We start from the raw sequence: 22465 nt of genomic DNA, 5'->3' as shown, positions 1-22465 counted from the left end.
GACCCACTTTTTTAGGCACATTTTTTTTTACTGGAATGTGTCATGCACAGGCAATTTGGGAGGTATTTTTTTTTGCTTGTCAAATTTTTCCTTGAACAAATGACCTCGATTTTGCAGTGTTTTTTTTAATTTAATTTAATTTTTTTTAGTTGTCAAAATTTCCTGACCGACAAAATCCCCCTTGGAAACTCCTTGATCTGCCCTTGTTGGGACTTTTAATAAAGTTAAAAAGAACATATATTCATAAAAATGCCCACACAATTGTCGGTGAAAAGGAAAAATATAAAATTGTCCTTAATACCTTTTTAAACGAAACGCAATACCCTTTGCAAAAGATGCAAAAAATTGTGTTTTTGATGAAAACTATTAAGATATTTTGGAAATTCAAATTTTGGCTAAACAAACACTAATTTAGTCACAATGCACAACAATTTTAATTTTATGATACTTATACATTTACATAATAAATACAGATGCAATGCAAAACAAACGAATTTACACATCATTAATTTGAACTCTCAAAAATTAAATTGGTTGCTCAAGCCGAATTTCGTTGTCCATAGTTTTGAATAAAAATGTACATTCGTTGATTTGTAAGACCATTAACGAACCTTTTTAATTTGCCTTAAAACGAAATCAAAAGCACATGACAAATCTTGAAGTGATCAAATTTGAAATAGACTTAACCATAAATTTATTCAAATGATTATAAATGTATTCTACTGTATTTGAATGAATCCCATCGTCTGATTTTAAAATTTTAATGACCGATATCTCCGGGAAAACGATAACGCGTGAATTCAAATGCACATGGTTAAACATGAAATTGCCGTTCCACAACTTTTATTGCCACTGCATGGGGGATATTTCCAGATTAAAACGATATTTACAACTTGTTAATAAGGACACATTTTCTTTAAAAAAAATTACCAAGCGCCACAATCAACCAGTAGAATTGGTAAAGTAGTTGCAGTGGCGTAACTACGGGGAGGGGGGGGGGGGCATGGGGGGCACGTGCCCCCCCCCCCCCCCAATCGGCTGGCCAAAAAAAAACGGCGACAAGGAGAAAAAGAGGGAGAAAGGAAGATAAATTTAGCGGGAAAGAAGAAATTATTGTTCATTTTAATGTTATATTATATTTCAATTATGCTATGCTATATTACATAAGAAACATTTTTTCATAACTTTATGAAACATAATTTGCTCAGGGCCTATATCTTCATTGTTCCTGGTGCTCGCATTATTTTTGTCGGTTTAACGAGATATATAATCCTGTTGTACTAAAATCTCCCGTTTTCATGTCAATATACACCAAATATATTTCCTCGCACTTCGAGTTATTATTGTTTTATGGAGTGGCATATGCTTCTTTTTTATGACTACTAAAAGTGATTGCCCCATTTTAAAGGACACCAAAACCCAAGAAGAGAAGCAATCTCATAGGAAATAGTAAAATGTGACTCGAAATTTTTGCTGGTGCTCCCCTCCCCCAATGCCTTGACCCACGGTACGCCACTGATAGTTGGATTCTATGATCGAAATAATATAGACTCATTCCCAAATATCCGAATAATATATGCACATTTTAATCTACTGATACTGCATATCATGAGAGCAACAAAGATGTGCATCCAACTGCATGAATAACGCATAAGAGAGAAGGAAATGAAGCTATATATCTTTCGATTAGACTCCAGTAAATTTGTCAAGAGAGCACTGTTAGTGTAGTGGTATCATACAAGATTCCCATTCTTGTGACCGGGGTTCGATTCCCCGACAGTGCATTATTTTGTCGGCCTTTTTCCGATCACCCATTCATATACTCGGGTACATAAGGGATGGGGCTGGTCTGGTGCTGACACAGCACCTTAACAGCCGGGCATGGCGTGTGCTATTTTAGCCCGCGCCGTTAATAATCTTTTTTTTTTTTTTTACGGAAGAGCCTGGGGCCGCGGAACGGACTTCAAAGTGGGGGGGGGGGGGGGTGGCTGACCATGCAAAAAAAAATCACAGTTCTATGGTCATTCTTACGTGTTTGTACACGGTTTTGGAAAAAGTGGGGGGGGGGGGCTGAAGCCCCCAGTCCCCCCGCTTCCGCGGTCCCTGCACAAGCCACAAGAGAGAATTAATGAAATTAATCTTTGAATCTTTTAATTAGACTCCAGCAAATTTGTCAAGAAAGCACTGTTAGTGTAGTGGTATCATACAAGATTCCCATTCTTGTGACCGGGGTTCGATTCCCCGACAGTGCATTAATTTTGTCGGCCTTTTACGATCACCCATTCACATACTCGGGCACATAAGGGATGGGGCTGGTCTGGTCACCGGCGTAAATCTACTCTGAGGAGTGGGGGGGGGGGGGCGATTGACTTTTTTGACGATTTTTTTTTTCTGTCGATCTCACACTTAGGTATAAGCACACACTCTCACTGACCCCCACAGACCCTCTTACACACATTTTAATATTTATTTTGCGAGCGAGTGAAGCGAGTGAGCCAAAAATAATTTTTTTTCTAGTTTCTAATGGCATTTTCTAACAGAAATTCTTAAATAATTATAAGCGAGCAAAGCGAGCAAGCCAAAAATAACCACTTTCTTGGTTTTCAATCGCATTTTCAAATAGAAATTCTAAAATATGATGGTTGTTTATGACATATATTCAAAGATTTTACTAACGGATTAATTAAAATATATTTTCTTTCTTAAAAAGTGGGGAGATATTTGTACACGCCATCCCCCCTCTCCAAAAAGTGGGGGGATATATCCCCACATCCCCCCGGGATTTACGCCAATGGGTCTGGTGATGATAAACGCGGCACCTTACCAGCCCGGGCATCATGGCGTGTGCTATTTTAGCCCGCGCCATTAATAAACTAAAATTTTTACGAATTAGCTCGGGACTGCATGGTCCGCAGGATCAGCGAGTCACTGAAAGTGGTATAAGCAAGGTGAAATATCTGCAAAACAGACATTCTCAACGACTAATTAAATAACATTTAAGCATCAGTCAAATTGCCTTACATGTATTTTTTTCATAATTATTCATATTAAAGTAAACACCTCGTCGTTGGTGTTTCAAATCTTGTATAACATTTGGTAAGGGTATAAACATGGTAAAGGTAGTTCAAAGGGTAAATTGCAATTTGTCTACTGCCAACTCGTCCACTCACCATGCACTATCTTCATTAAGTCTAATACAATTATAATACATCTAATATAATTCTAATACATCTAACAACCATTTGGTCCAATTATCACTTCGACTAATCACCAGTTCGTCTGTGACAATTTCGTCTCATAACCAGTTGGTCTAATACCCATTTTGTTTTCAATCATTTCGTCCATTTATTAGAACAAATGGTATATGGACTATGGCCATTGGAACAACTGGTAATTAGACGAAATGGTGAGTGGACGATATGGCAATTAGACCAAAGCATGTGGATAGTGGCCCCCAAATTTTTTCCAATAAACGTTAAAAAAGTAAAATTTACAACCTGGTTGCGGTTTTTCTTTGCATGGTTAGCAATGCTTCCAACTGGGGCAGGGACCTGCCCCCTTGGTGCCTGTAAAAAGTGTTATTAAAATCTAGATCTGCCCATACGGCGCACCCAAAAACTAGCTGATGCGCCTTTGCGAATCTTTATCGTCCATTAATCTTATATACTCCGACATTATTACGTTGATAACTGATGTTTTTATTTTTTTTATCTGTATATGTATAGTACATCTGTCGCTAAATCGTAATTATAAACTGTTCAATGCGATACTGCCGAGTTTCTATAATTGACATTGTGACGTCAGTGAATTGCCCCTTCTTATTTCTTTCACGTTGCACTTTTTTGTCTCCTTTTCTCTCTATCTCTAAAACAGCGAGAAATCGTGTGAATGGCTGCGCTTCAATGCACGAATGAATGAGGACGATTACGTAACAAGGTTTACATTTACCTGTCTGAAAAGGTTTACTAATACTCCTTATTGTATCGTACCAGGAAATAATTTCAGAAAGGCCAAATCTTGGGGAACCGAAGACACATCTGTATGATGTCGATATGTATATGTTATTGTCACATACACCTATGATTTTCAGGATATAGTTTTACGGAATTTAATCGGAGTGTCGAAGGAACGCCTTTATTTGTAGATTATTGTAAGCTATACCAGGCTTGAGTCTTTTATATTGGAAAATTGAAGGAACAGAGAAGGACTCCTGACCAAGGGATGCCAAAAGCTAAGAAGGTAAAGTGATCGCAATCTAATTTTTTATTGTGTATGTTTATCATTTTCGGAAGAGATTTTATTTCGAAAGTCAAATTCATTCGAGGGTGTGTGTGTGTGTGCGCAGTAACTCGCTTTGCATGTTTAAAAGCCAGAAATTAAGAGAGGGAGTGAGGGGGAGAAACTGAGAGGCAGCGGAATGGTAGGGGGGGGGGTTGAAAAGGAAATTCAGATTGCATATAATATGATATGTATAATATAACCCCCCACCACCACGAAAAAAACCCGATACGAAGTATATTAATGAGGAAAATCTAATTTTTAAATAATTGCTTCGGTGAATTAAGCAAGAATATCACACAGATGATGTGTGATGTGAGTAAAATTATGTCACTTTTGTTTTTTATTTGACTTCAGTATAAAGACAGTATATTGACTAATTTACTGCTTAAAGGGGTACTCTGGGCTGAAAATAAATAAAATGTAAAATTCACTGAGCAAAATGCTGAGAATTTCAGCAAAATCTGAAAGCATAGAACAACGTTATTGAATTAAGTTAAGCAATATTTTGTGCACGTCATCATGAATATCCATGAGGTGGATTGATGGTAACATATCCCCACTTTTCTTTTTTCTTATGAAATTACATGAAATCCAAATTATTTCATATTTGTATGCATGTGTGTGTGATATGTCTCACTGAAGACGTCAAGAACACACTTGTCGAAACGTCAAGTTTGGGTGGTCGTTTTCAGGACCAACACTTGCCCAAGAAAGATACATGGTGTACCGTGAAACATACTATACACTATGTCTCCCTCATTTTAAAAAAAGTTGCAGCTATGAATATACCGAGGTTGTTTTACCTGACTGCTAAGAAAGCACGAATGCCTGTGAGCAAGCAACCAGTGGACCAACGGCTTAAGGCCTCTCAGAGGGACCTGGTAATGAGGATAAATGCCTTACCAAAGGGCACTAGCGCACCACTTGGGAATCGAACCCGGGTCACCGGAATCCGAAACCTCCGCTCTACCGACTGAGCTATCGCGCCTCCCGAATCTTGTGCATTAAGTCAGTTATCAATCCATTTTTGTTAAAGGAGAATGAAACTCTTGGAGCAAGTTAGCTTTTGTAAAAGCAGAAAAATCAAAGAATAAGATCAACAAAAGTTTGAGTAAAATAGGACTAACAATAGAAAAGTTATGAGCATTTGAATGTCGAGATCACTAATGCTATGGAGATCCTCCCATTGGCAACGCAACCAAGATCTATGATATCACAGATGAACAACTCTCCCCTTTGGGACACTGAAAATATACCCCAAAACATTTCTTTTTGCTCATTCTAATCATATGAAAAATGATTCATCAATGATATAATGTTGTGAAACCTCGGTACTTGTCCTCTCATAAAGAGAACACCTCACCTTGTGATAGATTCTATAAAAGTGAGAATATAAGTGAAATAAGTACTAAAGCAATGAGGGAGTTGTACGTGTGTGACATCACAGATCTTGGTCGCATTGCCAATAGGAGGATCTACATGGCATTAGTGATCTCAATATTCAAATGCTCATAACTTTCTTATTATTCATTCAATCTTCCTCAAACTTTCAACAATATGTTTCTTTGATTTTTCTCTTTGATATGGATTCAGCTGTTTTCAAGGGTTTCATTCTCCTTTAAGTTCTTGGAGAAATAATGTGAATATACATAACTTCATGTACTAAAGAAAAAAAAATCGGACGTGACATCATCTGCTCATTCCAACCATTAATTCATGTGTATCTGGTATTCACGCAAAACTCAATTAATATGCCTTATAAATAAATAAAACTTTGAACGTTTCCTGTTTATTTTTACCTGTCAATCATAAAATATAATATCAGAGCCAGGAGTAACACCTGTAAAGTGTGTGTGTGTGTTTGTGAGAGAGGGTGTGCGTAGGGGGTGCGCTTGTGTGTGAGTGTGGTGTGTAACTGTGTTTTGTTTAATCTCTCTCTCTCTTTCCCCTTTCCTCTATCACTGTCCTCTCTGTAACTTTCTCCTTCCATCCATTCTTTCTTCTGTATTTATATATTTTGAACTTACCTCTAGTTGGAGGAGGGTGCCAGTTTAGAGTCGATGTGCTTGTTTAATATTTATTTATGTACCTCACTTTTTGCTATATCCTTCTCTTCTTGTCATCAGTATTTTTATTCCGTCTCTTGGGTTTACTTATGCTTATGTAATAATTTCATTCAATGTTCATGTCTTCGTAACTTCATTATTGATAATATGATTATTAGTTTGTAGGTACATGTAGATATATATATTTTTTTTCATTGAATGTAGGCCTATTTGAGTTTGATAATGTTTTGGGGTTCATCTGCAATCGTATGTACAATATATTGTATAGCAAACCTCTTCTCTTTATCTTTTTTTTTTGAGGGGGGGGTGAGAAGACAATATATGATATATTTTATTCTATCCATTCAAAACTCTTTGTAACTTCATCAAATCTAACTATCATCATGATCATTGTGACAGAATGACTACAAGGATTGGACCATTCCAAATAAAGGAGACGGACCCCCGGGCGGACCACCTGACCTCGGCCCTCGGATGGTCCACGAGGACCCTTCATTGACCAACCCCGATGACGACCAGGGTCTGAAGCAAGGAGTGAGATGCGTTCTCGACGAGGAGATCGAAGTCGATGTCAAGGGACTGGTGCGGAAGTACGAGGAGCATGATCTTGGAGGAGAGTCCGCGGATGGGCCGGAAAGACGCTTGCCAGTGATCAAACGTAACGTCAATACAGATCTTCCAGCAGTGAGTACACCCATTTAAATCGTACACTGTAAAAAAATAGAAATAAACAAAAATAAAAGATCTATTTGGGTGCAAGTGGTAATAGCATATCCGGCTCGACCTAAGGGTTAAACATCGCAGATTGTACGAAGATCCCATTCATAACGGGAAAATGTCGGTAAAAGGCCGTGAATGGGCAGGGGCCTCGAAACGGAGGGGGATAAGGCCACTCACCCCCCCCCCATCAGGATGAGCCCCCCCTCCCCCCAAAAAAAATCATAAAATAGTGTAAAAACGTAAATTACCATCTTACTACGTTTTTTTTTGGCACCGGGTTACCCCCCCCCCCCCCTTTCACTGAACCGTCCCGCTGCATCTGATTGGGGAGGCATGCCCTTATTTCGCGGGTGGGGGAAGCTGTACGATATCATGTAATATTATAATCTACAATGAAATCAAGCCAAAAAGTTCACTTGAAAAAATGCATTAAAAAAACCATTAGGACAATATGAGCCGCTCTACGAAGAATTAAAATCATGATATGTTTATTCATTTATTCATCTGTTACAGGACAATCAATATACGGAAGAAGAGGGAGACTTGGGACCATCATTTCAACACGAAGAACAACATGAAAATCCAGAGTTCCAAACTGAAGATGATTTCCAACCAGAAGGTTATCTTGATGATCCAGAGACATTCTATCACAACGATCCGCCGCTTCACAACCGCGTTTCGTATCACGCCAACCGCCAACAGTCTGACGCTCTCTCGACCAAACCGGTAAAGGAATTCGACGCCGCGGCTGCTCGCGAGGCTTCGAAGCTCCAATGGTCTTCCCAGCACTCATCAAATCCATCGTGTCCGCCGCCAAATCAAAGAAAACTGCTTGACGCCTTGCCAGCGGTTCCCGCCCAGGAAATGACCAATGCGCGCTACGACGAGATGGATGTGCACGCCCTCAAAGGCGGTAGCGATTACCGCTCTCGGAAAGTTCCCGTTTATGACGAAAGCGACGACATCGCCGCGCAGAAGAAGAAAGCGGCGGCCCAAGCTGGCGACCGGATGAGCTGGAAATCGAGGGCGAGGTCGAGGGGAGATGAGATGCTGGATTACGTGGTGTCGAAGGCGGGGTCGAAAGCGAATCGGACGGTGGTGATTCTTATCTCGCTGGGTCTATTCGCTGTTCTAATCGCCATCGTTTTCATGATCATCTACTTCTCGACAGGTATATGTATTATTGTCGTACTATGCATGTGAACAGTGAGTGTGGGGTGTGGGTGTATGTGTGCATGTAGGTTTCTGTGTGTGGGAGACGGTGGGGGTGTGTTATGGTGTGTAAGGGTGTGTGGAAGGCGGGTCTCTTTGCTCGCTAATTCTTATGGGACTTTCCCATGTTATTTTATTATTCTTCTTTCTTCCTTTCGTATTTTTCGTATAAATCCTCTTTTTCTTCCTTTTCCTCATGTAATGAAAATTGTTTTTCATACTGTATTCTTTGTATTTGTAATATAGGTTATATTTCATTATAAACCTCTCTTTAAGAATGTCGAATAATCCGTTCCTCTCATTGGTCAAAATTGATGTCATGTAAACGACCATGCCTGCAAAACCTCAACTAAGGTAGCTTTCTTTCCTCTTTTCTTTCTGTTTGTGTTTATTTTCATCCTCTTTAATGAAAATTTTCAAACCCACTACTGTATTGATTTGTGTACTGTTTTGTATGATCACACGATAACTTTTACTAGCGAATTCAAAATTTCTTTATGAATGTTTCATTAATAAAAAAAAAAATGATTTTGTGGACTTTGTAGTTCTTACCCTTTCCTTCTTTTTTTTTTCAAATTTATTCAGGACAAAAGTCATTACCTACAGGTGAGTTGCATAATTAATCACATTGTTTCAGTTATTAAATAATTGTGTTAAACAATGTCAATCAATATGGCGGCAGTTCAGATTATTATGGCATACATGAATATACCCAAATTCCCTCGAAATACTTAGGTCTCATAGGCCCGTATTCTGAACTCGTGTTTAAATCAAACACTGGTTTAAAGTTGTGGTTTAGCTATGGAGAGCCAATTGGTGCAAAAATCCCTTACAGTACACACCCAATTTATTAATTCATATGACACCCAAATTGTTCAAAAATTGTCTGGGAATGATAAATGAAGTATTTGAAGTATATTTCTTCATTATATTTTTTGGCTCCCCATGATTTTAGCACAGAGTTAAACCGTGGTCTAAGTGAAAACTGACTTCCGAATATGGACCAAAGTGATCAATAGTTATTGATTATTCAGATCGTAAGTTTGGCATCAAAATATCATATTGTGGTTTACTTTTGGCCTTGAAAATGGCAAATAATGGCGTAATGAATTTTACACTAATGTAAATTCCTTTGTGCGGTCCATATGAACACCGATGGTGTAAAGTTAGCACCAACTTATTCACTGTAGTTTTCTTGCAACACCCCAATCTACGTTAATGATTATTTGTTTTATATCCAGTAACAATGCAACCAACTGATGCTGGCCCGACAGACACAGGAGGATCAATAGTCATTGGTAAGTGTCATTAACCCATCGATTACCGAAACCGGGTGGTCACTGACTATAGGGAATGAAAAAAAAAAACAGCCAACGGGTTTCCCATCATAGACGAAGAACTGTTTGCTATTGATGGTGCTGGTTGTGGTGTTGGTGATGTTTATGATAATGACGATGATAATGGCTGTAATGACGTTGACGATGATCATGATGACAATGATGTTGACGATGATGGTGATAATAACGATGTGATGATGAAGGTAATATGATGACGATGGTGATATTAATGTGAATAATGATGATAATGATGGTGATAATGATGACAAAGATGTCTATAATTAACATCTCTATGTATTCAGATAAGAAACGCTGTAAAAAACTTTCACGAGAAGTAGCCCCTTTCAGAAAAGATAACGCTGTTTGTATGCACTTTTACTATTCCCGAGTATGGATCTAAGGCAATTTTTCACTAACTCCAACCCCATTCCCCCAAAATTCTTGCGATCGTGAGGGTCTACTGCAAAGGTTTCATCACCGGCGTAAGGGGCTTGGCCATGTTGAGGGACAATCCACCCCCCCTCAAGAAAAAAGTTTCTCGATCGAGAAAAAAAGGAAGAAAAGGAAAGAAAAAAATTGTGAAACATATTATCCTTCTTCGAATAGCATGTCACAATGTGTCCCAAAAATTCGATTTCTATACCAAAAATGTCAAAATTTAAGCTTTTTCGCTTCGCTCGCTAGCAACTTTGATGAAATTGTTTGCCCCATGCGTTATGTCTTGCCCCCTCAAAATGTTTGGCTCATTGCGCTACGGGGTTTCATCTGGATAGACCCAACAGTCCAACACTAATTGAAATTCACCGTGACTCAATATCTTTTAACTTGATGTTCCTTCTACCTTCTCTAGTTGGGGTTAATCTGGATGCAACGGTTAGGCTGTCCAATCGTGCTTTCATCCCTCAGTACAACAACGACCTATCGCCTCAATATCGCTCGCTGGCAGACAATTTTACCAACACGGTAAGAACTTAAAGCCCAGCGCTTTCGATCCGATACCACGCCGTTTCGGATAAAATCGCATTTTTAATTAAATATGAGAGTTCCTAGTCTTATTTCTAAGAAATAAAATTGTTTTATTCGATGTTTAGCACAATGTTAGGAATAATAAAATCAGAATTTTACTTTGCGGCATGCCCTTTGGTCTGAGTAACTGAAAGTCCAAATCGGCTTCAAGTCGCAGCCGATGATGACATCATTACGATTTGGAGCAGAATTTGATTTTACTCCTACAGGGAGGCTCGATCTAGACTGAAAGTAGTCATACCACTAAACCGAACTCTGACCTCTAAGATTTTATTGGATAGAATGTTCATATCAAATGCTATTATTCAATTCAGTTCAATTCAATCATGGTTTATTTCGTATAAAAACAATACAATGTCATGTTACACAGCCAAAAAGGCTGAAATTAGCCTGTTTACAATAAAATGTTCACAAGTTATGCATGGGTAAAAGCAACATTTGCAATTAAAACAGGTACATATGTAAGGACTTGGGGTGTACATAAATAATAAATAATGTTTAAAGAGCAAGTGTAAATAAGAATTCATCAAATATAATGAAATAGAATAAAAATAAAATACTACATTAAAAGATGATGAATATTAGACAATTAAAAATTCAAATCGTAATTGGATTTAAATGGAGACTAAAACAATGACAACATTTTAAGTTAATTTCAAGGCTATGAAAGTAAAATTTATTCAGAAGTTAATAGAATTTCTTTGATATTCGGATGTCAACGAATCATAATTATGGTGTACGCTATAGGCTTAAGCGTTTAAGATCCTCCTCTTGAGATCGTTGACATTAAAACGTTCCATATTGGTTTATACCTCCATGATTCAAATCTTGTCGTCTGAAATCTTGAGTTTCTGTTATCATAATATCGATTTATTCATCCATTTTACCACAATATCCGTGGTGCCCGATTCATATTGGAGAATAATGATGGTATTACAGGGTTTTCATGTTTTCTATTCAGCGTGTTACAGGGCCCTGTCCACGGAGGATTATTCTGTTGTTACTGGGGGTGATGATCATATTGACAGCACCCAAGTAACAATAGATAATCCTCCGTGGCCAGATCCATGGCATGTTGAAAATTATCTTTTTATCGCTTATTTTTTCATTGAAGATGGACGATGTTTTCTATGGAAGCGATCTCGGTGACGTCTACAATGGGACGCAAGTCAATGGATTTAGGTTCGTTTAGCATGTTTAGTATAAAATTCTCAGACAAAGTAATACATACTTAAACAACTTTAATTTAACCAAAGGCCATTGAGGGGTACGTTAACGAAACCCCCCCCCAAAAAAAAAAAAAAAATAAAAAAAAAAAAAAAATGTTCAATTACCATAAGCGCAAAATGGTTGATAACACTATCATTTTGATAATGATAATTGACATATTCTCTTTTTTGTATATAGGCCTAATATCTGATATTAAAATCTGAGCGCATGTCATTGTACGACCAACCAAAATACGGTTTAAAGTAAATAATTGATAATTAATAATATTGATTTCCAATAAGAATGTAGTTATGGTTTGGTATCTAATGTCACTCCGAGGAATCAGGAATATGGTTTTATCTTCCCTAGCCCTGGCAGCATCATCGTTGACTTCGTAATCATGCTTCTCTCTCCGCCAATGACAGCCCCGGGGGAGACGACCACGCCTGCAGGCTCAATCGATGACCGACTTAAGAAGATTGAGGAGGACGTTCAAGCCGCAGTCCAGGAGGTCATCGAGGAGGCTGCTGATGAAGGAAATCTGGACGAACTCGGTGTCGATTCGACATCGTTTGTTGTCAACGATGGTATTCATTTTTTTATAGTTATTATTATTATCATTAAATATAAAAATTATTATTGTTATAATTTTCATTATTATTTTGCTTGGCGTCACTTGTGCCATGAAGGCGAAAGATTTTGATCTTCAATGTAAACTGACAGGTCTGTATGCAACATTTGTAGTCATTTTAACCACATATAAGTTACATATCTATCCTTAAGCAAGGTTTATAGGTAGAAAATGATTTCGATGTGGACAAACAAAATCTTCGGTCTTGTTGGAAAGATGCCAATATTCATCGCAAATTCTGGCTCTCGATTCGTATTATTGGAGATTCCCTTCTTTTATTATGATTTCTTAATCATCGTAATTTAACCGGTAAGTCTATGTCAACTACAATGGCATAAATCCTTGCGTTACACCTTTTGTTCGGGGGGGGGGGGGGGGGGTTAAACAATAGTTCATCCACCCCCTGTGCAATAGGTGTGGAGTGCATGGGTCAGTTACCCCCCCCCCCTGAAATTTGAAAAACTTAAATTTTTACTGTAAATTTTCAACAACAACAAAACACAAAAAGTGTGCAAAATATCTTTCAAATTCATTTATTTTAGGAAAATGCAAAATCGCCCCAATTACATGCTCGGTCGCTTCGCTCGCTCACTTAAAAATTTCTTCGATTTTTTTTTTCGCGTCCTGCCCCTTGGAAAAACTTTTGCATTCGGCCATTTTTCTGCTTTCTCAGTTTGCGATCAGACTAAATTTGTATAACAGTCCATGATATATTTATCTTTCATAATTTTCAGTTGGCGTGGATGTCCGTGTCGTTACAGAGGCACCGACAACAGCATCGTCCGCCGGTACAACATTGACGCAGACAACACCAACGACAACATCAGCACAAACGACAACACCTGCAACAACACCAATTCCAGTAACAACACAAATACCACAGACAACACAAACACCAGGTGAATTAGGATATTTTATATCTTCATAAGATATGGAAGTATACTCTATCTTTATAAGATATGAAAGTAGTATAAGTGCCTTTAATTTGACATTTTAATTTGAGTTAGGGGGAAAGTTAATGATGGTTTTCTCCTAAAAAATATAAAGTTAATGTCAAGTTTGACATAAACCAGATTATAATGATTGCTAGTTTGCTCTAACGGATGAGTCAAGTTTATTTGAGTCCATGTTGAAAAATACAGCCTGAAAACTGTTCAATTATTTTCCCTCCTACTTATTATTCTTCTTCAGAGATTATCACGCTAACATGGTATATAATATAACTACCAAACTAAAAATCTAATCTTCTCTAATTTTAGAAAGATTGAAAATATTCTTCTATGAATCGTTATCATGTACATTGTTAAAAAACCCTGATTTTACAAGAAAAAAGGATTTTGCAGAAAGCAATAACAGAATCATTCTGTAAATTCATAAAACAGGATTTTTTTCTTGCAATTTAACAGAACAGGTCTGTTTAAAAAGGGGAAAAGGGTGTTTTAATTAAGGAAATTTTTAAGGTTCCAGACACCAAATACCAATTTCCTGTAAGATTACGCAATCTGGTAAGATAATTTTCTAACAGTACTGTACACTATAATTTGTAAAACATGAATCATGATATTTTTTTTTTCTCAAAGACACAACACCACCTACCATTGTATGCCCAGAAGACAAAGTCGTGTACCTAGAGACGGGCGAGTTTTCTGCGAATGTATCATGGCCTCCCATCGAAGTCGATGACGATTCTGGTCACGTGACTGTTACGACCGATATGACCGAAGGATCGTGGGATGCCGGGGAATATACTGTAGTTGCCACGGCAATGGATCCCTCAGGAAACTCAGACCAATGTTCGTTCAATGTTACCGTTAAAGGTATAACAAGTGGTCGTCCTCAAATAGAAAAATTGTTCCGACCATTTTACGTTCGTTTCTCATATGTCATTATTAGGGAGGTACTCGCAACTACAACAGGGACGGCTTCAAGAACAAAGATAATCTATTGTCAAAAGCTCTTAATAACAAAGAGGTTTTTGCCGAGAGTTAATGAATCAGAGCAAAAGTTTCCTCCGTGAATCTGAAGTGTGGACGAGCGAAATATGTTTATTTTTTTTGTCAGGTCAGAAACGTAGGATGAAACTGCTATTCTGGTTCACCAATTACTTTCGACAAAGACCTCCCAACTGTTTATTGTCCTGTGACGGGTATTTTTAATGCATTTGCTGTGTTCTTGAACCCCTTCCCGTTGCAAAAAATCACTAATTAAACTAAACAAGTTATAATCTTGGACCCAATTTGATGTAGAGTAAACTCATGTAATGATTAAATTATTTTGTTGTCATTGATGCTCGCCTACTTCGATAGAAGGAATGATTTCTATAGGGGAAGGCCTGTTGCATTTTTTTAACACATAGGCCCGTATTCTGAAGTCAGGTTTAACTTAGACCACGGTTTACCTCTGTCCTAAAATTGTGGGGAGCCAAAAATTCAAAATTTCTGTCTATATTATATTCCTTATATTTACTATTTTGTTTCCTTTTGCTTTCATAATGAAGAAAAATACTTCAGTTATCATTTCAAGACAATTATGAACAATTTGCGTGTCCTATGAGTTAATAAATTGAATGTGTACTGTTAGGGATTTGTGCTCCAATTAGCTCTCCATAGTTAAACCACAACTTTAAACCAGAGTTCAGAATACGCCGGGCCATATAGTATTTCGGTGGGAGTTCAGACCAATGTTCGTTCAATCGCGACATAATTCTTGTTCTTCAGTTGTATATTATATCGGGTATTGTACGCCCGGCCCCCCCCCTCCCACTCAGTGTTATTTAGGGTACGCCTATGCTCGTTCCCTCCCTTTGAAAGCACCCCCCTATCGAAGGTCTGCCAAAATTTCTGAACCCCCTTTCGAGGGATTTTTGCGGGCTTTTTCTGCCTTGGAGACCCCCCTAAATCCGGAACACTGCTCAATATGTACCCCCTATTTCAGGTGAGCTCTCATTCCAACAAAAGGTCCGTACTTTACTTTTCAAAATGAAATAATCCTTAATGAGCTTTCAAAACTAGCAGGAATTTTAGGAATTTAATCCCGGGATTTGAACTATTTTTCTATGTTATTCACGATATTTCATAACCCCCTTTTAAAAATTTCTCAAGAGTCCAAAGAGAGAGATAAAAAACACCCCCTTTTAAAAGAAATCTCCGAGTGAAAATACAAATACACCCCCTTTTTTACAATTCGCGGGCCGGACTTGTCCCGCGAAAAAGTACTCCTTTACCGGACATTTTGGGAACACGCATGCGGTCCTTCCGACCCCGGAGTGGGGGGGGGGGGGGGGGGGCGGGATTGTACGTTCAATAACATCAACTTAAATACTTTTCTCTCGTCTCTCTCTTCCTTCCCTCTTCTCCTTTTACTACTTGAAATCATCACCCCTGCCCCCGAAGTCGATGGCTACATTTCATCTCATTGGACGAATGAAATAAATAGAAGATTAGTGAAAAGCTGGGAAAACTATTGATAATAATGACGACGACGATGATGACGATTTTCACCATTGTCAAGTGTCGTTATATCCTGTCTATTTTTGTTGTTAGTTTTTTAATAAAAATATATTCAGTCTGTTCCTATGATTAAATAGATGAAAAGATATGAATGAATTTCATATTTTGTCCTGTTCCTAGATCGGACGTGTCCGGCTGGGTGGTTGCGGAGAACAGACGGATGCTATCGCCTCGCCTGGGCGGACCCGGTCACTTACGAGCAGGCCGTGCAACTATGCTCCGAACTCGATTCTATTCCCTTCGTACCGAACTCGAGGTCCGAAATGGATTTCGTCCTCGAGTTCCTGGGCGATGTCGGTATCGGGTTTGTCTGGGTTGGATGTGACGACAACGATACACAAAGACGTTTTGATTGCCTGGATGGGAGTCAAATTGGATCGCAGAGCAGTGAGTGTAAAATGCTTATAAAACAAATATGTTATAGCCTATATTCATATTATGACAAATGATTTTTAATGTATAATTTATAGCAAAAAAAAATTGTGAAAAATAGAAGAAAATAAATGTTTGTTTTAATTGAATTGGATATAGCTTTGTATTGATTCAGTAGGATGTACTATGACGTGACCATTAATAAATGGACTTACCCAATTAGTCTTGCGACTATCTGTGATCTATCCTCGATAACCCCCCCCCCCTCCCGTGGCGGATCCATACAGGGGCCGCGGAACGGTTTTCAAAGTGGGGGGGCTGAGCCAAAAGTGGGGGGGGGGGGGCTGACCATGCTAAAAATTACAATCATATGGTAATTTTTACGTTTTTGTAAACGGTTTTGGAAAAAAGCCCCCCCCCCCTGGTTCCGCGCGGCCCCTGCCATACAGGTAGGGGCACACCCGACCCGTGCCCCCCCCCCCGGCACCTCCTTCGTAGCCTTAACAAATATCTTGTAAGGGAAATATATGCCGTACATTCGCAAGCGAGGACGTTTTTGCTTGTCAAATTTTTCCTGACATACACACTAAGAAATTCGGGTTCAATTTTACACCCCTAGGGGTGCACAGGCTTGTTCCTATACGAGTACCCATAGGGGTGCACACGTATTTGGGGTGTCCATCTGCACCTTAGAGGGTGTAAACGTCTACCCCTGAGGGTGCATAATGTACCCCACCTAAAATAACAAGAAGACTGTCGAGACTTTCGGTCCATTTACTTTCTGTATCGATTTTTTGTTACCTTGGTTGGGACTCGAACTCACCTCGTTGTTTCTGTAATCAAGATTCTTCCCGCTATGCCAACGAGAAGCGCTGAATCTGGGAGGAGGTCTCTAGGGATATGATCCGCTTCTTTTTTGACTTGTGCTGATAGTTGTGATTCAAGTAGCTCTATTTACTGTTTCTCCAAATGTATACGTAATCAAATGTGTTTTTTAAACAATTATCACATAAATATTGAATATTTTAAAAATTATTAAAGTGTGGCGTTAGTGCATTGTTATTTCGGGTAATCTTCGATCACAAATCAACTTTATCTATACCATACGTCTATCAGCGAGACTGGTGGGGTGCACGCAAAGAGTACAGGGGTGCACAACAGACACGTACTCTCGCAAAAGAGCTAACTTGCACCTCGATGGTATTGCGAGGTGTACGCACGTATCGTACACCCCATTTGCACCGGGATTTCTTAGTGTGATAGATCACCATTAATTGAGTGTGAAATCCTCTTTTTTTTTTTTTTTTTTTTTTTTTTGGGGGGGGCTTGTTTTTTCTGTACAAAATTGCCCCCCCCCCCCTTCTCCATTATCATTCCATATTCAACACTTGTCTATTATTATGACTTTTTTAAGTACTAGTATACGTTTTCTTTTCACATTATGATATGGTTATGTATTTTTCATTGTTCTGATGTATTTTACCCCCACAATTACTTTCCTATCTATACACACTGGAGCCTACTCTCATTTTTTAAAATCTCTATTTGATGTTGTCTAGATCTATGGCACCCAGGTCAACCAAACTCTTACAATTCGGAGAATTGTGTAGTATTATTGTTTGGTCAAAGACTGCATGATTGGTCTTGTACGTGGATTCGGCCCAGGACTCTCTGCGAAAGAGTGTAAGATATAATATCCATTTAACAAATTCATAATTTATGAACTTAACCACCCGTCTATCCATCCACATTTCAATTAAATTAAATTCAGTTCTGCATTTCATATTCCATTCAAACATGATGCAAAGTAATATGAATCAAATACAATTCCTCTTTTCAGTATCATTAAATCCGCAATAATCAATTATTACCAAAATGAGAAATACATTGCCCAACTTAATTTTAAACAACGCAGATTGACAAAAGATGGTTTCGATTGAAAAATCTCTTTATTGTTTGACTTCCACATGTAAAATTTTTTTGTTACACTTGTCAGTTCATTGTTTATATCAGTGATTGTATTCATTGTACTCTGTATCTATTGATTTTTGATTGCCAATAAAATCCCTGTGGAGGGGAAAAAGATATTAAAAAAAACAATTTAACGGATTGACATTTTGATCGAAAAGCGGTATAAAATAGACCATGTGGAAATGGAACGGATGTAATGAAATGTCTTGAAATTAAAGGGGTACTCCAGGCTGAAAATAATATGACTTGAACAGAAAAGAAGTGAAATCAGACAAACAAAGACTGACGACAAGTAGCAAAAAAGTTTTGACCTTTGTTATTATTTTGCATTATTTCGGTATTACAGTTCTAAGCATGTTTTCATGATAACGCAAGCTGATGATATCACTTCCCCACTTATTATTTTATATTTGATTACATGAAATTATTTAATTTGAATCTATTTTTTTTGTCCTCTAAGAATGGGAAAAAAATATATATATAATATAGATGGACTGATTTAATGTGTGAGAAAATCATTGCTATAACGTATTTTGTTGCAAGAGAGACATATCATACACACTTGTTTGGAGATATTAAATATTTATGACTTCATGTAATTGGATATAAGTGGGGGTATGACATCATCGGCCCATCTACTGCATATTCATGACCGCGTGCATATAACTCTTTCTCCCAAATTTTTATTCAATTTTCAATTTCATTAACTTCGTTATTTGTCATCACATTTTCACGAAACTTTCAGCGTTTTTCTCAACAAATTATACTCTATTTATTTAGATATAATAATCGTAATATCCTCAATGAGTTTCGATGTTTCAGCTCAAGATATTTGGCTATGTTTTTTTTACAGTGCGGATTGACAGAGACGTGCACCATGCTCATACATGTATCTATCATGAAGACCTTATCAAGTATAAACATTGTCAGAGGATCTCCTGACATATTGCTGCGAGCACAGAATTCATCAGGAGAAGAGAAATGGGCTGGATATATTTATTCCAAAAACAGTGCACACATTAAAAAAAAAATAGCACGTTGATTATGCATGTCACTCTGACAACAATTTGTTTAAAAGTTGTAATTGTTTAAACTTTTTAAACAACTTGTTAAAAAGTTTAAACAGTTGTTTTTTTTTTTAAAACAATTGTTGTTAGACTTACGGGCTTAAACAACGTGCTTAAAATTTTAAGCAGCGTTTTTACAGTGAGAAATGGACAGGATAATGTTTCAGAGGGGGGGGGGGGGGGGGGGACAGGCCAATACGACTGAATTGTGACGTCATCTATTGTATCAATTAGATAACGGAGTAGAGACCTATTTTATTTACACCCTTATTTACTCTTTCTTGGTTTCCCTTTTACTCCTCATATCCGTTGTTCCTTTTACCCCTATCTCTTTTTTATCTTCCATTTCATTCTCATATTTGTTTTCTTGCTTTCCGTTAGAACTGGAGGAGTGCTGTCTCGATACATACCCCATTCCAACATGTTTTATTTCAAATGAGCATGCACCAAATATTATTTTCAGATAATAGGAATGATAATTTATAAATTCTATCAAGTTTATCGTCCTTTCTAATTATACAAATTATATTTGTGAATATACATGCACTTCTCTTTTTTTGTAACTGAATCTTGAAATAACTATATAATCGAATATTAACAATATACAGTTTTGTTATCAATAACAGAATAATAAGATGACAAACTTGTATATGTTGTAGGTTTAATCTCACCTCCTTTAATGAACATAGAAAATATATTCTTGAATGTAATAGGCTTTGTCATTTCATTGCATTGTATGTATTCGAGGGGATTTCGAGCTTGCGAAATCGCAAAATGTATCTCATGTTATTAATTGCCGAATCGCATTTTTATCCAACATATTTTGGAATGCAATATAGGCCTGCACGTAGCACGGTCATTTAATATTCAATGGATGAAATCTTCCATAGGCACATATATTTATATTTTATGAAATTGTATTATTGTATGATTGTATTCATTGTCTTTTACTGCGAATATGCACATGAGTAGAAAAACATATTATAGAAATAAAAACTTTAATGTATAATATAAGATAAATGAAATTCTAACTTAAAGTTTCGATAGATTCATATGAAATCGAAGTTTAAATCATTCCTACTTCCAATCTACTATAGACACTGTGTGAAATCGTTCTCCTTTAAATAAAAAAAATGATATGAATCCGGGTGGGTGTTTCATAAAGCTGTTCGTAAGTGAAGAGCGACTTTAAGAACGACTGGTGATCCTTTCTTATGGCAAATGGTATATTCATTAGCGATGGTTTTGCGCGTAAGAAAGCATCACCAGTCGTTTTTAAAGTCGCTCTGAACTTAACAGCTTTATGAAACGAACACCAGCTATGTAAGTCCCATGTTTTGTTTTCATATAACATGTTTATGAAAACTAATGTCCCTTATTGATTGATGTGGGCAGTAGGCCAGCAATCGTGATACAATAATCAGGTACTAAATGTATTCGTGCAATAGCGAGTTTTTGCCACCGCATCGCAGAACGAATCCAAGAACAAAATCATTTTACTAAAAATGCAAATCAAATCAAAATAAACAGCCGGAGGGGGGGGGGGGGTGTCGAAAATTGGTGAACCGGAACAGCAGTTTCGGAGCTGACGAAAATTGCATATATGTCTTTTGTCTAGAGTCCAGGTGGGTGTTTCATAAAGCTGTTCGTAAGTTTAGAGCGACTTTAAGAACGACTGGTGATCCTTTCTTGTGGTAAGTGGGATACACCAAAACGTTCATTGGCGATGGTTTAGCGCGTAAGAAAGGTTCACCGGTCGTTCTTAAAGTCGCTCTTAACTTACGAACAGCTTTATGAAACACACCACTGGAAGAAACTGCTGTCTTGATTCACTAATTCTTTTTGGTTGCTCTTTGTCATGAGGCAAATTGACAATAGATTTTCTATGCACCTGTAAGCGTTCTGCGTCGCAGTGCAAGAACTCCCTACTAACGGATGCCTGCATTTTATTGGTTAGTGGATGTTGTACAATCATTGCGGACCATTAAATATATATCTTTTATATATTATTTTTGTATTATTCTCGGACTCTTTATTGCACGTGTAGAATTCTCAAAGCATATAAAATTGTAACCCAAAGAGACGAAAGAAACAAGCAAACAAAGAACGTTAATTCTAAACGAAAATGTATGTGTGTGTGTGTATTTGAGTTTTGTCAGACGTGTATCAATCAGATATGATTATTTACGTCTGGGACCGACCTTTAACGTCACCATCCGAAAGACGTGACCAGGGCTCGAACCTCTGCATCAATTTGTAACTTCCCCACAGCTTGGATTACAGGCGCACGCCACAACGCCCAGTCACAGCCTTTGTGGCTGCGAATTGAAGCAAGGCGGCCGCTGCAGTTTTTGTGTAATTGGCGAGCTTCCTACATTAATAATGCGAGCGCAAAGCGCGGGCAAATTTTTTTTGATATTCTGATCTGAAATTGGATGATTTTAATAGAGAAAATGCCATAGCCACAATAGCCTATAATCTAGGCGGAAGCTGCAGTTATTGTCTTTGCTGTTATGCTTAACGCAAAAGATACGTCTGATCTGGCGAAGACTACGCATTTGTGGCTGCGAATTGATCTTCCTACATTAATTATGCGAGCGCAAAGCGCGGGCAGAAATTTTTTGATATTCTGATCTGAAATTGGATGATTTTAATAGAGAAAAGGCTGTGTATCTCAACAGACATGCGTGGGCGTGTTTCAGACTTAGACCTAGAATCTGAGCACTCTAAATACAATTTTTATCATGAAAATTTGTAATCTAATCGTTATTATGATAAACTAAACATGCGAGCACGAGCGGAAAAATTCGAGATTTAGACCTAGAAACCGGACACTATTCATGGTTTGTAAATCATGAAAGGGTGAGTACTTGGGGATCTTCCTACATTAATAATGCGAGCGCGAAGCGCGAGCTTAAAATATTTGATACTCCGATCTGAAAAAGTGTTAATTTAAGCTCTATATTTCAAGTACTGTGAAGGAAAATTGTGAGGCGGATCTAGATCGCACTTGATAAAGAGCTGATTTTATTATTACTTTGAGTTTTGACATAGGACCGGGACA

The 22465-nt window shown here is 37.8% G+C and overlaps 1 protein-coding gene and 2 non-coding genes across 3 annotated transcripts; all 3 read left to right on the top strand.

Annotated features, from left to right (window-relative positions):
- The first annotated feature begins 1713 nt into the window (after positions 1-1713).
- TRNAG-CCC (transfer RNA glycine (anticodon CCC)) lies at positions 1714-1784 on the top strand. The gene has a single exon. It is a non-coding gene; the product is annotated as a tRNA-Gly (tRNA).
- A 397-nt stretch (positions 1785-2181) lies between these two features.
- TRNAG-CCC (transfer RNA glycine (anticodon CCC)) lies at positions 2182-2252 on the top strand. The gene has a single exon. It is a non-coding gene; the product is annotated as a tRNA-Gly (tRNA).
- Positions 2253-3926: 1674 nt separating this feature from the next.
- Positions 3927-21410, top strand: LOC129266221 (uncharacterized). Its single transcript, XM_064103779.1, has 13 exons — positions 3927-4239; positions 6747-7031; positions 7581-8238; positions 8865-8885; positions 9521-9577; positions 10467-10579; positions 11757-11824; positions 12221-12438; positions 13217-13381; positions 14063-14299; positions 16112-16378; positions 17923-18046; positions 19188-21410. Exons 1-13 carry the CDS (start codon positions 4222-4224, stop codon positions 19195-19197), a joined length of 2241 nt encoding a protein of 746 aa, XP_063959849.1. The 5' UTR covers positions 3927-4221; the 3' UTR covers positions 19198-21410.
- The last annotated feature ends 1055 nt before the right edge of the window (positions 21411-22465 follow it).

The sequence above is a fragment of the Lytechinus pictus genome, chromosome 8 (assembly GCF_037042905.1).
Source record: "Lytechinus pictus isolate F3 Inbred chromosome 8, Lp3.0, whole genome shotgun sequence".
Taxonomy (NCBI): Eukaryota; Metazoa; Echinodermata; class Echinoidea; order Temnopleuroida; family Toxopneustidae; genus Lytechinus; species Lytechinus pictus.
The sequence above is the reverse complement of the archived record's forward strand: the minus strand, read 5'-3'. Positions and strand labels throughout refer to the sequence as shown.

What these genes read in the sequence shown, in the direction of transcription:
- LOC129266221 (XM_064103779.1), top strand. An exon ending in AGGAGGATCAATAGTCATTG is followed by an intron (nt 9,578 to 10,466) that starts GTAAGTGTCATT and finishes TACCTTCTCTAG; the next exon opens with TTGGGGTTAATCTGGATGCA. An exon ending in ACGCAAGTCAATGGATTTAG is followed by an intron (nt 11,825 to 12,220) that starts GTTCGTTTAGCA and finishes TATCTTCCCTAG; the next exon opens with CCCTGGCAGCATCATCGTTG.